The following is a 17,571-nucleotide window of genomic DNA, read 5'->3' as shown; positions in this document are numbered from 1 at the left end:
TTATATTAATTAATGTATTAAAATTATTTTAAATTATAAAATTAAATTTTAAATAAAAATATTTAAAAAAAAGAAAAATCTTTTCTCGTATTAAAATAGTTTCCAAACAGCACTCTATACATGCGGAAATAAAATAAAAGAGAAGCGAAAGATTGTGGCCTAAAAAATCTAGAAAGTGTAGTCCCAAATTAAAATCATAAAACACTGAAATATAAGAAAATAACATTTGAAGCCTTAAACTAGTTCCTAGTATCCACATGAAAACTAATAATAATAATAATAATGCTAGGTAGTTACTGCTGTTGTTGTTGAGAATAATGATCAATGAACTGGGCAATTAGCAACAGCAATGCCAGGGGCCGTAGGGCATGTAGCCAAGGGGCAGCCTTCTCCGCTATTCCCCCACCATGAAATCTGCGTGGATCCTAACAAAAAGAACGAGAACATGGCCATGAAGGAAGTTCCGGCATCAAGAGCACCGGACAGGACGTAGTTATAGCGGCTCCACCACTCCGGTTTGTACCGATACACCACAAACCCCGACAGGAACGCGAGTACTAACCAGCTATTGAAGTTAAGCGATGAAGCCGGCGGCATCATTGCCGTCGCACCCAACAATACGGGGAAGTGAATGTGGCGGATCCATTTCACACCTTAATCAATTGGAGTATATGCAAGTCTGTTAGATTGTTATACATGCCTATATGCTACGAAATTGAATGGAGAATGGTGAAGAGTAAATTACCTGGGAATACCTTGTGAGCGAGCCATGCAAGAAGGGGTAAAATGGCACCACCAAGAAAGAACCAGTTGACCTTTGCGTACTCACCGAGATTGCCGAAGATCCTGCGGGGTCCAATGAGGCCCCAGATAACAGCTGCGTCGTAGAAGACCGTGTCCATTGGGCATGTCCAAGGGCTATCTGCCGGAAGTTTTGAAACGTCGCAAAGGTGAGGAATTTTCTCCATCATCCACCATGCTGCTAGTGTGTACACTACCACTGCTATCAATGTTCCAAGTACCTGTAATATTACCAATCAAATCAGAACCATTTAATTTTCTTATATGACTTGTTTACTCACTAACATATTATACTGAAATCGAATTTCATGGTGAGCTCATAAGTTAAGAGTTATAATAATAATAATAACTAACCTGTGCCATAAACATCATTCTTGGAGGAATCTTCATATAGTGGCCGAGTTTAAAGTCTTGAACAAATGAGAGTGCTTGCATCATGCTAATATACCCAAATACTTTGAAGCACATGTTTGCTACCGGACGTTCTGGATACATATATCCAATTATGTATTCTGTTATGATATTTAAACCCGGTGTCTGCCAAAAAAGAAATTAAGATAAAGAAAAAAGAATTAATTATATATATATATTTAATAATATTTCAAAATTATATTAAAAACAAAAAAAATGTGTAATTATGAATTATTCTTAAATTCACATTAAATGTGCTAAGAAGTAAGGATAAATTTGGGAAATAATAAAAAATACATTTAACTAAAAGATACTCTAAAAATGATCATGAAAATAATGAAAGTGAAATTTTTTTTTATTTTTCCCATAAAAATAGAAAAATTAACATGTTTACGTTTAATTTACTTTTTAACCGTAGTATCTTTTAAAAGATATCCTTAAACATTTGTTAGCGACATCCGAAAAAAATTTACCACTAATTAGCTAATACAAATGTTGGATAGATAGTTTCTAGGAAATAAAAATGTTGAAATGTATCTATTGTTAATTTATTTTCAATATTTATTTTATATTTTAATATATTCTTTATAAATGGCTAATATAATAGCTAATTTTTTTTATATAGGTAGCATAATTATGTAAAAATTAATTATTAGGTAATTTGAAATTATACCTGATTTGTAGTGGCAGAGATTATACCAATTGGGAGCGTAAAGATAAGGGATATTGCGCAAGCTAGTAAAACACCCCACCATGGCAACTGAAGTGCCTCATTGTAGTATTGGCAAGCAAAAAGGATGAGAGCTAAGTTAAGTACTGCGATAACCAAAAACCACCACATTGGGACTGATTTGTAATTCTTCATCAGTTTTGTGTGTATGTCCATTTTCTTATTGCTTCCGAACGCCTTTTTGCTATACTTCCATATATCTCTGCATCATGTAATTCAAATTAATTAGCAAGCTTCCAAATTTCCAATACATGAGAACCAATTGTTATGTCTAGTCAAATACAACTCATTCCCAAATTGTTATTTTTTTCCTGAATATTCTTTATTCTCATTATTTTAGTTTTCATAGTGATTGATAAACACTCTTCATGTAATAATAATAATAATAATAATAATAATAATAATAATAATAATAATAGAGAAGTGACATTATCTATTAAATAATGACAATATTTATTCTCAAATAAATATTACTGTGTGAGTTGTATGACTCAAAAAAAAATAAATGTTATATTTTATAAAATACAAGAACACCAAGTATATTTTCATATAAAATTTTGAGCTCAATATAGATTTTGAAAAAAAAAATAGAAAAAGCTCAAGCCAATATTTGTCCTAAATATATATAACCATAAATGAAAATACAATTGCAAAAATATTTATATTGATTATACCTTCCATGGAAGAGAAGAACATGCATAACAGTGGCAGAAAGTGTAGCAAATCCAATACCATATGTCATTGTAAAGAAAGTGCTGAGATGAAGATTCCCAATCTCCGAATAAGCTACCGTGTCTAGATGGAATTTAGAGTTGACAATCTTAGAAACATCATATTTTGTCCCATTTTTCATGAAAAGTCCACTTGAGAATATTGGGAAATTCTTGGCATTATAAACATTATTCCAGTAACAGATTGGTGTCATCACATACATAATTAGAAAGAATCCAACAGCTACATTGCAAGTGGCAAACAATGGGCTGGCTAGTGGGCTTTGAAGGTAAGAACTGATTGAGGTCCAATCAAGCCCAAATGAGCCAAGCCCAAGCCCATGCATTCCGGATCCCAATTGGTTAACCAAGACGGATTTGGAGCCCAACCAACACACCCAAGACATAGTTGACAGTGTGTTGAAAAGGTAATCTGGGAGGACATAATAAGCAAAACCAGTGGCCATAGCAATTAAGAAAAATTGGTTCCTGGTTGTGCCGTGTTTGGGTCTTTTTTCCTTCTCATGTAGAGCCCTAGAATATTTCACAAGAATCAACATATTAAATCAAGAAACAATATTTGTTATGGATTTTCTCAAATTAAAAAGGATATAATATAAACTTGTGATGAATTACCGGAACAGAGAGACTTGGACCATATTTGCAGGCCACCACATTTCAGCTGGTTCAACCAAATGCTTCCTAAAAAGTCCAGCCCAACCAAAGCCTAGTACCTGCAAAATTTCACCAATATTCTCAATATCTTTGCTATTAACTGAACTTACCAAAAGGATATAATTTTGTTTCTTAAAAATACATGAATAATTATAAAAATTAATTTTGTTGCACTGTTAATCAAACCCTAAATATAATTATGTAACGTAGTTCGTGCATCAAATTTTATATCTAATTCATTCTTCACAAAAAAAATCTCCTTTAAGAGGTTGATGCATAAATTATGTATGCTTTCCTTTTTATCTATCCTATGTTAAACTTTTTTATTTAAAGAACGATAAAAGATCAAATTCCGAAATTTTTAATCATAAAAAATCGAACTTACGGTATAAAATTATTTTATAACAAAAGTTTATATTACAATTTTAAAATAAAAGTTGATTGAAGAGAAACAGAACAAACCTGAGTAGTGAGCATAACGATGAAAGCAGGAATAAAAGGGAGAGATTTTTTAAAGTAAAGCTTGACCGCAGTCAAAATATGAGTTGCATAGACAGTTCCAGCACCAGCATTGGCAAAGATAGTGATGAGAACGTGCTCTTTCATATTGAATGGTCCAGGATTCATCGTGAATTCGAACATGGTACCTTGGAATAACCGCCGAGTGGGCAAAATTCTTGCCATTAAATGGCCGATTGGAACAACGGCGATCTGAACACATATTGGCGTAACCGATAGAGGCTGTGTTCTGTACCAAAAGAACTGATTCACCAATGCGAGTGCCACGCATGAGATGATTCCTAAGACCCACATTCTGAATGTCAGGATAGGTAAGGTTGGATCGTCAGTCTTCGGAACGGTTACGTCCACTTGTTTGATTGGGATTTCTTCTAGAAGTTCATCCATGATTGAAGTTGAAGCTTTAACTCTCTTATGCCTTCTATTCTCAAGAAAATTGTTATTGTTATTTAAAACTACAAAGTATCATAGTTAAAACTTAAAAGACGAGGATGTCTACCTGTTTATTATATATGGAAAGAATCACAAGAGTGAAATCTAAACAAATCTGTGGCATTAGCTGGATAGAAAGGATAAAGAAAGTTCTGCAATTTTAGTAAGATTGAGTGAAGCTGTTATGCTGATATATATATAAATTATTTTGATTTTAAATTTTAAAGATAACAAGTAAGATAAGATTAGTTATCATCTTCTATTTAATTTTAAATTTTAAACTTTAAATATAACAAGTTAGATTTTCTTAAACTAAAATAACAAAAAAAAAAAGTAAATTCATGTTTTGTTTACGTTGTCCCTCATATTTCACGGCAATTTTAGTTTATGGTCTAATTTGTTTAATTTCAGCTTAGTCTTTAATATTTATAAAACATTAATTAGTGATTAATATAAAAAATTATTAAAACATTTTAATCTCTTATTATTTTTACATTCAAATTATAAACTCAAAAAACTATATAAAAACTAAGGTCTAATAAAAGGTTTTGAAATCACCAGATATCTTTATAGAAGTTAATTTATATCTCTTAAAGTTTAACATAACCTTATGTTAATGAACCTTTATATTTATTGTTATTATTTATTAGTCTATTAACATCATTTTAATTATTAAACAATTTTACAAATATAATTTTTGTAACTCATATTAATTAAAAGTTACTTTTATTTCAATTTATTGAATATAATTACTACAAATTTAAAAACTAAAAATTTTATCAAATTGAACCTAAGTTATTGTTCCTAATAATGATATATTTATTACTTATTTGCATCACTAACATTGTAATTTTATTCTATCTATAGTTAGTTTGCAAGTTTATTATTGTAGAATGGAATAACAAATACTTTTATAACGATAGAAATTCTAAAGATATATTTGTTAGAGAGAATAAGTGGAAGAGAAACTTTTATTTTTATAGGATTGAACTATCAACTCGATTTCTGTCTATTTTTTAGAATAATAATACAATTATTTAAAATAAAAACGATTCATTTTGCTCTCTATTCATTATTTTCGTGACACAACGCAATTTTTATAGATGTTTTTTTGTATTCTAAATAAAAAACAATGACGTATCAAGTTTTTGTCCGTCAACTCTGAACAAAAAACATGGCATATCAGATTCACAGAAATGGACAAAGATTTTATTGTTTCTAAATTCAAATTGATTAGAGGTTTATTTATTTTTATTTTTTAAACAATATCTTTTTCAAATTATTTTTTATGTATTATATTAATATTTTTTAATAAATTATTAAATATATAATATAATAAGTACAAACTAATTAATAGATTATTTAAATTTAAAAATATTATTTATTATGAAATTAAATAAATAATTCTCAAAATTCAGCTATTTTAGTAAGATTGAGTGAAGCTGTTATGGTTGTACTTATAAATTTAAATTATTTTGATTTTAAATTTTTAAGATAAGATTAGTTATTATTTTTTATTTTAATTTTAAATTTTAAATTTTAAATATTACTAAGTTAGATTTTCTTAAACTAAAATAACAAAAAAAAACGAAAGTAAATTCATGCTTTTTTACCTTGTCCCTCGTATTTCACGGCAATTTTAGTTTATTGTCTAATTTGTTTAATTTCAATTTAGTCTTTAATATTTATAAAACATTAATTAGTGATTAATATAAAAAATTATTAAAACATTTTAATCTCTTATTATTTTTATATTCCAATTATAAACTCAAAAACCTATATAAAAAGTAAAAACCAATGTCTGATAAAAAGTTTTTTGAAATCACCAACATATCTTTTTAGAAGTTAATTTATATCTCTTAAAGTTTAACATAACCTTATGTTAATGAACTTTTATATTTATTGTTATTATTTATTTGTCTATTAACATCATTTTAATTGTTAAACAATTTTACAAATATAATTTTTGTAACTCATATTTATTAAAAGTTACTTTTATTTCAATTATTGAATATAATTACTACAAATTTTAAAAACTAGAAATTTTATCAAACTGAACCTAAGTTATTGTTGCTAATAATGATATATTTATTACTTATTTGCATCACTAACATTGTAATTTTTTTCTATCTATTGTTAGTTTGAAAGTTTATTATTGTAGAATGGAATAACAAATATTTTTATAACGATAGAAATTTTAAGGATATATTTGTTAGAAAAAAGTTGAAGAAAAATCTTTATTTTTATAAGAGTGAACTACTAATTTAATCTTTGTCCATTTCTTAAAATAATAACACAATTTTTTAAGATAAAAACGATCTATTTTGTTTTCTATTCTCTATTTTCATGTCACAACGTGATTTTTATATAACTCAACAAACTCAAAACATCAATAATATTATTAGTCTATTTATAATACATATTATTATAAGGTTACAAATCAATAAAAATCAATATAAGAATAATATAGATTAATTAAAATTTTATGTATATTAAAATTCAATTAAATTTATATATTTACTCAAAATATACGTACAGTTTTAGCATCAGTTTTAGTAAATTTCTAACGGACAATAAACAACTTTTTAAGATGTAATCATAATTAATTCTATATTTATTGAATTTAAATTATCTTTAGTTACATAAAAAGAGAAGAAAATTAATTTTATTTTTTAAGTTCAGTACAAAATCAAATTCAAATTAAATTAAGCCAGTTACAAATTCATAGTAAAAAATCGTGATCTAAGGAACCATCCTGGTATACTAACTGTATTTTGTGATTATTACATTTACTTTGTTCAAAGTTCGTTTTGAAGCTAACTCAATTCTCTATAGACTTGGTCTAGAGACTTGCTACACATACAAGTTTTTTTGGCATACAAATTTATACAAGTTAATTCTATCCTAATAAAATCTACTTTTACAATGCAAGAAAGAAGAAGAAAAGTTTTGAATTATACATAATTTATCAATACACATACACAAAAAATTCTTAAACAATACAATATAAATAACTTGTACAGACTTATATGTGTAAATGACTTGTATTTGGAGAATAATTCTTTGGCCTAATAGCTGTTTCTAAATTCCAAATGTAAAAAACTTGATAGGACTTATAAAGTGATGATTCAGATTGAAAATTTCGCCTAAAAGCTATTTGAATTATTTCTTTCTCATTTTATTCTCGTTTTAATTATATTTATTTTATTTATTTATATAAAAATTTCTAGTGTTGTTTCATAAATATATGCTTACACAAAATAAGTTTTATTTAAAAGATAATTTTTATTATTTTAAAATCAATTACAAACTTGTTTTACTTTTTTGTAATTAAATTAAAATTTTAATTTAAATTAAAGAAATTTAATGTTAAAAGATATTTGTCTTTTAAATTAATCTAAAAGAGTATTTTTATCTTTTTAATTCTTTATTTTTTATTTTGGTATGATTTTGTAATAATTTAATATCAATCAAAAAATAAAATAAATTTAAATTAAAATAATAAAACAATAAAGTTTTAATCAAAATAGAATTTTAATGCTCTTTCTTTTTTTTTAAAGTACGGAGTATTAAAATTAATATACAATTTTTTTTTCTTACTTCTAGTCAAGGAGTACTAAATTTCGATAGAATTTTGGAGCAGCAAATCACGATCAATGAGGTTTTAATAACCTAAGGTCATTATAAGTGGTACTTAATCATATATATATATATATTTTGAAATTTAATTTTAAACATAATAACTTTATGTAATTAAGTTACTTATTCCAAAAGTCTCTTCTTTAAACTACTCACTCTCTTTCATCTAAAATATAAAGATGAGACAATTGATATTTTTATAATTATTTTATATTTGAAATTTTGAATCTAATATTTTTTTCGCTAAAGATTAGATACTAACCTCCTTAGATTCTTTGTTTAAAGTAAAAAATATTAGTGTAACAAAAAGTGGTTTGAATTTCTAGTAGCTCCTACGGCCAGTTAACTTTATATATTTTTTATTTTTTTATTTTATTTTTTTAAAAAATAAATATTTTATTAATATTTTAAAAAATTTAAATAATACTTATTTTGTTACTAATGTTTAAATAATCTTAATCTTTTAGAATTTTATTCCTAATAATAATAATGATTAAAAATTGCATTTCGATCTTTTCTGTTTTTTATAGAAATAATTCTATTTGGTTATATAATTTCTATTATACTTTTTAATTTATGTATTTTTTATTTTAACATAATTATTACAAAAAATATAATTTTGATATTATAAAAAAAATTTACATGATCATCTTGTTATATTTATATTTAAATGATTTTTAAAAATAATTTTAAATAATTAAATTATTTGTATAATTATTTTATATTGAGAATGGCATAAAATGTATTAAATTTTAAAAAATTATTTATATATTAAAATTAATTATAAAATTTTTTTATAACAAAAAATTAAACAAAAAAAGAAAAAGAAAAAAACAGAAAAAGGAAACTAAAGCCTAAGTCAGAGTAGCTAGATCCTTGCTCAAAGCTATTAATTCACTCCAAGGCTGATTCTATTCCAATTGCTCAATGCTGTTGGATACTTCAAACTTGGCCAGAAAATTTGCAATGAAATTGTTACGTTGGGTAACTGGAGATTAATGGGTTGGACAAGTTTGGCTGGCCCAATCGTCTGAACGATGAAACGTCTAAGTGAGTTCGTGATCCAAAGTCTCCGTCCGACTTGTGTAAGGAAGAATGGGGGGTGGTACCTGCAAGGACACTCCGATGCCTAAGTCAACAAGGGTGCAAACAGGCTTAGAGAGTATTGGGACTTAAAGATACCTGAGGGGTGTCAGGGTATTTATAGTGGTGAACCAATAACCACCGCTGAAGTAGTTCCGCCTTTTAAGGTGGATAACCGTTCCTTTATCTTAGGGAGGTTGAGATATGGCTCCTGGAAGTGGGTAGAGAGATTTTAGGGGCAGTTACTCATTTGAATGAGTGATTATCTGCCAGCTAATCTTCGTCCCGGACTTCTTTAGGGTTAGTCGTGATAGGAACCGACTTCATATGGAGGAGGTTGGTATAAGGCGAAGCTCAACCTTTTTGGGTTCGGCCTTTTGTTGGGACCTGGGCCTTATCGTTGGGTCAGGGTATGAATAGTGCCCCTACTCGAGCCCAATTTCCTTTAAGATTTGGGTTCGAGTATTCTACTCGGGGTCGTAACCGACTTGTGAGGGAACCGACGTGATTTGTTTGCAACCGACGTGAATTTTCGTGACTTTTGATTTTCACAGTTACATCTAATCAAACGTCGCGTCCGTTAGGGGTGTGCGTAGGTATTAATTACCTTGGTAACGGTGCATTCATTAATGACCGCTTTTATTTTTACCATTATGCCCCTAACGTGCTTATAAATGCTTCCCTCTTCCTTCGTTGTTTCGTTTCTTCGATTTTTCAAAATCTTTTCCCTTTCATCTGTTCGTGGAACACTTTCGTATCTATTCGTGGGATACTTTCGTTGAAGGCTTTCATCTTCCTCTACTCCTTTTCAGGCAAAGGTTGGTTCTTTCTTCCCTTTTATTAAGTGCTTCTGCATGCCTTTTATTTTCTTTGGAGAGGGAGAAGGTGACGTCGTAGGTTGTTAGATTTCATGCCCCTTAGGAACTTTCGTTTTTTATTCTTTTTTCTTTTCCCTTTGTAGGTTTTCATCGTTTTTTTCCTAGGGAAAAATGTCTTCTGTAGAAGTTCTTGCTCAGTGGGTTGATGTTACGGTCTTGGGGGAGGAACCCTTGGTCGATGCCGAGTTCATCACCAACCTTCGCACTCATCACCATATTTGTACTTCTGAGGAGGATGAGCCGAAGTATGAATTGGTGGTCCCGGGTCTGGAAGACCGGGTTTGTTTTGGGAGGGATACTTAGGAGGTCCCTCATTTTTTCTACATGTATGAAAGCATGATTACCCGTTTGGGTGTTTTTCTTCCATTTTCTGATTTTGAAATAGCTGTTTTGCGTCACTGCCGAGTTGCTCCTACCCAACTTCACCCCAATTCTTAGGATTTTCTGAAAATTTACCAGTTTATCAGCCACGCCTTAGATTTTCCGACCTCTTTGAGGATTTTCTTCTATCTTTTCCATATGACCAAGCCCTTCAGTGGGCTAAATAACAAGCAGCAATGGGTGTCTTTCCGAGCCATACAAGGTCGGAGAGTTTTCACCCTTTTTGATGAATCCTTCCATGACTTTAAAAATTATTTTTTCAAAGTTCAAGGTGTAGAGGGCCACTACCCCTTTTTCCTGGATGAAAATTCTGTTCCTCACTTTCCTCTGTATTGGTTGGAGGCCTCCCCCTGCGAGAAATATGGTTTGGATGACTTGGATGAGGTGAAGGCAGCCATTGTGGGGTTCCTCCGAGAAGTGTGGGGGAGGGTCCCATATCTGGATACCAAAAAATTTCTCCAGGGGTCGCCGGCCTTTGTCCAGGCACAATTAGGTAGCCTTTGTCTTTTATACTTTGTTTCCGACTTGTATCTTGTTTTTCCGACTTGTCTGAATTTTTTGGCTAATAATTGCTTTTACAGAGATGGCGAAGAAGAATTCCAGCGAATCTTACCAGAGAGTCCAGGAGGCCAGAGCAAGATCTCGCGCCAGGGCCGGCGGTGCCAGGGTAACTAGCTCCTCTCTTCCTCCTCCTCCTCCTCAAACTTTGGGGACCCCTTCTCGGCCTATTGTTATTTCCTCCTCAGCTTCTTCTCAGCCGCCCCCTCCCCCCGACCTTCTCCTGAGCCAGAGAAGAAGAAGCGTAAGACTTTAGAGTCTTCCTCTTCTTTTGAAGGTGAGGCTAAGGTGGATGCTCCTGCATTTGTCCGGAAACACATCTATCTCCATACCCGTATAGGTATGGATGATGTTTCTGTCCGGAACCACCTCACTATTCTGGCTCAGGAGAGTTTCAGGGCGGCGGCGGTGTGCACCAAGTTTCTTGATGTTTTTGAGAAGACTCCTCTTAGCTCTCTGGGTTCAACTTCGAGGGTTGAAGAGTTGGAGGAAAGGCTTCTCATATATCAGAAACATGAGAAGGAGTTGAAGGAGGAGGTCGCTAAATTGAGGGAGGAGAGGGATGATCTTCGGGAGAAGGGGAGCAAGTTACAATCCCAATGCAATATGGAAGAGGGCTTGAGGAAGAAGGCGCAGGAGAGTTATTCAAGCTTGTTCAAGGATCTCGACTGCTTACGCCGAGTTGGTGGACTCTATTGCTGAGGGAGCCGAGGAGGCTTGGAGGATTTTTAAGGAGCAGGTCGGCGTCCTTGCTCCCGATTTGGATCTCTCTCCTTTGGACCCTGACAAAATTGTCATTAATGGGGCCATTGTGTCTCCTCTCCGACCTGTGTCTGAGTCTGAGTTGAAGACTCGGGGTTAGAGAATCATAGAGTCTCCTCCCCGTCCAGACAATGCTCCGAGTTCTTCCGAGACTCCCGAGACTTCTCTTCCAACTCCTGTAGGTGCCTCTCTCCCTGGTCCTGATGGCGCTCCGACTCCTGATTCTGGTGGTGCTCCTACTACTCCCGGTGGTGATACTTAAAAAATTTGTTGGCTATATGGGGCCCGGCCTGTGGGTCTCCCCTTTTTTGAACTCTTTTTATATCTGTGGTAGTAATGGTACACTGACATTTCTCTTGGCCTTTTAAGGCCGTAAACAAAAAATATTTAAAAAACCCTTTTTTGGATAAGGGTAACAAAAAAAGTATTTATAAATACCCTTTTTTGGGTAAGGGTTTAAGTTACCTTTTGTGTGCATGCTTTTCTGTTTTTGTTTGATACTTTAGAAAATTTCTCCGACCTTTTTCTTGAAAAACTTTTTCTTTGGCTTGTCTGTCTTTATGAGCTTGACAGTCTTTTGGCCTTAGGTTTTTTCGATCTCTCTTTCCACTATTCCTTTATACTCAACTTTGTGGTTTCTTGAGCTTTTATGTCTTAGGTTATTTTTGCGATGCATTTTTCTTCTACTCGGTTTTTCATTTCGATTTACCGGTTGAAGTGTTTCCGAGCTTCTCTACTCAGGTTTTCATTTCGACTTATGAGTCGGAGTGTTTCCGAGTTTCTTACGATCAACTTATATAACCTCTTTACACCGACTTGTACGTCGTCGTTTTATCCTGACGACCACCTAGGTCGGTTCATGGGATTTTCACGTTTTGTCGAGCTTAAGTCGGTGCGTTTCGTAGAAAAGAAAATAAACGAGAAGGAATTTTTATGAGAGATATTTGAAAAAGATCTTTATTTATTTGGAAAGGTACTTTTTACTGTTACTAAGGGCTTTTAGCAACTTATTCCCCTTAGGCTCTACTATGATGCCTCGTTAAAAACCCTTTCTTCAGAAAAAACCCTTTGTTTTTTGGGAAAAAATCATGAAGTAGGGAAAAGAGTGCATCAGGGAGTAGAGTTCGCTTTTAAGTATAGTACATTTTCATGTTGCAAGCATGCCACGACCTTGGTAACTCGGTGCCATTTAGGTCGGTCACCTTATAATAACCTCTTCCTAGGACTTCTCTAATCTTGTATGGTCCCTTCCAATTAGCAGCGAGTTTTCCTTCTCCTGATTTATTGACTCCAATGTCGTTTCTTATCAAGACCAAGTCGTTTGAGGTGAAGCTTCTTCGAATGACTTTTTTGTTGTAAATGGTGGTCATCCTTTGTTTCAACGCTGCTTCTCTTATCTGGGCTTGCTCTCGGACTTCGGGGAGTAGTTCGAGCTCCTCTTTGTGCCCCTGTATGTTTTTGTCCTCATCATGGAGAATCACCCTTGGACTTTGTTCGCTGATTTCTACTGGTATCATGGCTTCTACGCCATAAACAAATCGGAAAGGTGTTTCTCCAGTGGCAGATTGTGGCGTCGTTCGATAAGCCCATAATACTTGTGAGAGCTCTTCTGTCCAAGCTCCCTTTGCTTCTTGTAGTCTTTTCTTCAGCCCTGCCAGTATGACTTTGTTGGCTGCCTCGCCTTGTCCATTGGCTTGTGGATGTTCCACCGAAGTGAACTGGTGTTTTATTTTCATGCTGGCCACTAGGCTTTTGAAGGTAGAGTCAGTGAACTGGGATCCGTTGTCTATAGTAATGGAATGGGATATTCCAAACCTTGTGATGATATTTTTGTAGAGGAACCTCCGGCTTCTTTGGGCTGATATGGTGGCCAATGGTTCTGCTTCTATCCACTTTGTGAAGTAGTCTATTCCCACGATCAAGTATTTGACTTGTCCTGGGGCCTGGGGAAAAGGACCTAACAGATCCATCCCCCATTTTGCAAAGGGCCATGGAGAAGTTATGCTGATTAGCTCCTCGGGGAGAGCCACGTGGAAATTTGCGTGCATTTGGCATGGCCGGCACTTCTTCACAAATTCTATGGCATCTTTCTGCAAGGTCGGCCAGTAGAATCCAGCTCGGATTACTTTCCTGGCTAGTGACCTGGCTCCGAGATGGTTTCCACAGATCCCATTGTGAACCTCCTCTAATACCTCAGTTGTCTTTGAGATCGGTACACATTTCAACAATGGTGTTGATATTCCTCTTTTATAAAGGATATTCTTCACCAGAGTGTAATGTTGTGCTTCCCTCCGGATTTTTTTAATCTCTTTTTCCTCTTTGGGGAGGATGTCGAATTTTAAGTATTCAACCAAGGGATTCATCCATCCGAGGTTTAGCCCAGTTACCTCAAGGACATCTCGTTTGTCTTCTGCTTTTACTACAGATGGTTCTTGGAGAGTTTCCTGGATCAGGCTTCTGTTATTCCCTCCTGGTTTGGTGCTTGCCAACTTGGAGAGGGCATCTGCTCTGCTATTGAAATCCCGAGTTATATGCTTAACTTCGATTTCCGCGAAGTGCCCTAAGTGTTCCAGAGTTTTTTCCAAGTATCTCTTCATGTTTGGGTCTTTGGCCTGATACTCTCCATTTATTTGGAAGGTTACCATTTGAGAGTCGCTGTATATCATCACTTTTGTTGCACCGACCTCTTCTGCCAGTTTCAACCCTGCAATCAGGGCTTCATAATCTACTTGATTATTTGAAGCTGGGAATTCAAATTTGAGGGACACCTCTATTTGGGTTCCCCTTTCGTCGACTAGTATTATGCCTGCGCCGCTTCCTGTCTTGTTTGAGGATCCGTCTACATAAAATTCCCATGTAGTTGGTTTTTCCTCTTGATCTCCTGCGTATTCTGCTATGAAGTCGGTGAGGCATTGGGCTTTGATCGCTGTCCGAGTTTCATACTTTAAGTCAAACTCAAAGAGCTCTATTGCCCATTGAACCATTCTTCCTGCAACATCCGTTTTCTGGAGGATTTGCTTCATGGGCTGGTTCGTTCGGACTCTTATGGTATGGGCTTGGAAATAAGGCCGTAGCCTTCGCGAGGCTATTACTAAGGAGTAGGCAAACTTCTCTAGTTTGTGGTACCTTAGTTCAGGGCCCTGTAGAACTTTGCTGATGAAGTAAACTGGATGCTGTCCGACCTCGTCCTCCCTTATCAGGGCTGATGCGACAGCTTTATCTGCTACTGACAGAAATAGGACGAGATCTTCCCCGTTTAGAGGTCGGGTCAAGATTGGTGGTTGACTCAAGAACCTTTTTAACTCCTGGAACGCTCCTTCGCATTCTGGAGTCCATTCGAATTGGCATCCCTTTTTTAATAAAGAAAACAATGGAAGGGATCTGAGTGCTGATCCTGCCAAGAACCTGGAGAGGGCTGCTAGTCGGCCATTCAATTGTTGGACCTCTCTTAAGCAAGTCGGGCTCTTCATTTCAAGGATGGCTTTACACTTGTCGGGGTTTGCTTCGATCCCTCTCTGTGTTAGCATGAACCCTAGAAATTTTCCAGCCTCTACCGCGAAGGTACACTTTGCGGGATTTAGCCTCATCCCATGTAACCTTATGGTGTCGAAGACTTGCGAGAGGTCTGTCAAGAGATCAGCTTCTTCCTTAGTTTTCACTAGCATGTCGTCTACGTAGACTTCCATTAAGCTCCCGAGGTGGGGGGCAAACACCTTGTTCATCAGCCTTTGGTATGTGGCCCCTGCATTTTTTAGTCCAAATGGCATGACCACGTAGCAGAAATTTGCTCGGGGCGTGATGAACAATGTCTTCTCTCTGTCTGGCTCATGCATAGGGATTTGATTATATCCCGAGTAAGCATCCATGAACGACAAGTATTGACACCCCGAGCTGGAGTCTACTAGAGTATTGATACTTGGAAGTGGATAAGGGTCCTTGGGACATGCCTTATTTAAGTCGGTGTAATCGACACACATTCTCCATTTGCCATTTTGCTTCTTGACTAGCACTACATTTGCTAGCCATGTTGGATATTTGACTTCTCTGATGAAGCCGGCTTCTAGGAGTGCTGTACTTGCTCTTCCACCGCTAGAGCTCGTTCAGGGCCAAGCTTGCGCCTTTTCTGTTGTACAGGTCGGGATCCTGGATATACCGAGAGCTTGTGGGACATTAGCTCGGGGTCTATCCCAGGCATGTCGGAGGCTTTCCAGGCGAAGAGGTCGGAATTGTCTCTTAGGAGTTTAGTCAACCCTTGCTTCAGGGTTACCCCTAGGTTGACTCCTATGTTGGTATTTTTTCCTTCCTCTTTGCCGACCTGTATTTCCTCGGTTTTTCCCCCTGGCTGTGGTCGCAACTCTTCTTTGGCCCTTGCTCCACCGAGTTCTATGGTGTTGACTTCCTTGCCTTTTCCCCTTAGGTTCAGGCTTTCATTGTAGCACTTTCTTGCCAATTTCTGGTCCCCACGCACCATTGCTATCCCCGTTGATGTCGGGAACTTCATGCAGAGATGCGGGGTAGATACCACTGCTCCTAATCGGTTTAGGGTAGCTCTTCCGATTAGGGCATTATATGCTGACCCCACGTCGATGACTATGAAGTCTATGTTCAGAGTTTTGGATTTTTCTCTTTTTCCAAAAGTAGTGTGGGGGGGCAGGAAACCCAGTGGTTTTATCGGTGTATCGCCTAGCCCATACAAAGTGTCGGGGTAGGCTCTCAGCTCCCTTTTGTCAAGCCCTAGTTTATCAAACACAGGCTTGAAAAGGATGTCTGCTGAACTCCCTTGGTCCACCAGAGTTCTGTGGAGATGGGCGTTGGCTAGGATCATGGTTATTACTACCGGGTCATCGTGTCTGGGGATTATTCCTTGCCCATCTTCCTTTGTGAATGAGATGGTAGGAAGGTCGGGCGATTCACTTCCGACCTGGTAGATTCGCTTGAGGTGTCTTTTGCGAGAGGACTTGGTGAGCCCCCCTCCCGCGAATCCGCCTGAGATCATATGTATATGTCTCTCCGGAGTCTGTGGTGGTGGGTCTCTTCTGTCCGCATCATCTCGCTTTCTCTTTCCATGATTGTCCGACCTCTCCATGAGATATCTATCAAGTCGGCCTTCTCTGGCCAGCTTTTCTATCACATTCTTGAGGTCGTAACAGTCGTTTGTTGAGTGACCATATATCTTATAGTACTCGCAGTAGTCACCGCGGCTCTCCCCTTTTTTATTCTTGATGGGTCTGGGAGGCGGCAGTCTTTCAGTATTACAAATTTCTCTGTATACGTCCACTATGAAAACTTTTAGAGGAGTATAAGAGTGATATTTCCTGGGTCTGTCGAGACCGAGGTCTTCTTTCTTCTTTGGCTCCCTCTCCTTGTCTTTTATCGAGGGGAGGTGTCCAAGTCGCCAGCTTGACTCTCTCAGTCTGGCGTTTTCCTCCATGTTGATGTACTTCTCAGCTCTTTCTTGTACATCACTCAAGGAGGTGGGGTGCCTTTTTTATATGGATTGTGAGAATGGTCCTTCTCTGAGCCCATTTACCAGCCCATAATGACTGCCTCGGTGGGCAGGTCTTGAATCTCTAAGCATGCTTTGTTGAATCTTTCCATATAATCTCGTAGAGGTTCTCCGACCTCCTGTTTTATCGCCAGGAGGCTCGGTGCATGTTTTACTTTGTCTTTCTGAATGGAGAACCGCGTTAGAAATTTTCTCGAGAGGTCTTCAAAGCTGGTGACCGACCTTGGAGGGAGGCTCTCGAACCACTTCATTGCTGCTTTCGATAAGGTGGTCGGGAAGGCTTTGCAGTGTGTTGCATCAGAAGCATCAGCCAGATACATCCGACTTTTAAAGTTGCTTAAATGATGCTTTGGATCTGTGGTTCCATCATAGAGGTCCATGTCGGGGCTTTTAAAGTTTCTTGGAACTTTTGCCCTCATTATGTCCTCACTAAAGGGGTCCTCCCCTCCTGGGGGTGACTCTTCTCGGTCGCCGTGGGAGTTCTGA

The 17,571-nt window shown here is 35.7% G+C and overlaps 1 protein-coding gene across 1 annotated transcript; it reads right to left on the bottom strand.

Annotated features, from left to right (window-relative positions):
- Positions 1 to 321: 321 nt before the first annotated feature.
- Positions 322 to 4,233, bottom strand: LOC130945944 (oligopeptide transporter 6-like). The gene is made up of 7 exons (XM_057874631.1): positions 3,790 to 4,233; positions 3,289 to 3,386; positions 2,617 to 3,186; positions 1,886 to 2,144; positions 1,156 to 1,338; positions 746 to 1,022; positions 322 to 653 (listed from the first exon to the last, which is right to left on the bottom strand). Exons 1-7 carry the CDS (start codon positions 4,231 to 4,233, stop codon positions 322 to 324), a joined length of 2,163 nt encoding a protein of 720 aa, XP_057730614.1.
- Between the last annotated feature and the right edge of the window lie 13,338 nt (positions 4,234 to 17,571).

Source organism: Arachis stenosperma, chromosome 8 (assembly GCF_014773155.1).
Source record: "Arachis stenosperma cultivar V10309 chromosome 8, arast.V10309.gnm1.PFL2, whole genome shotgun sequence".
Classification (NCBI taxonomy): Eukaryota; Viridiplantae; Streptophyta; class Magnoliopsida; order Fabales; family Fabaceae; genus Arachis; species Arachis stenosperma.
The sequence above is the reverse complement of the archived record's forward strand: the minus strand, read 5'-3'. Positions and strand labels throughout refer to the sequence as shown.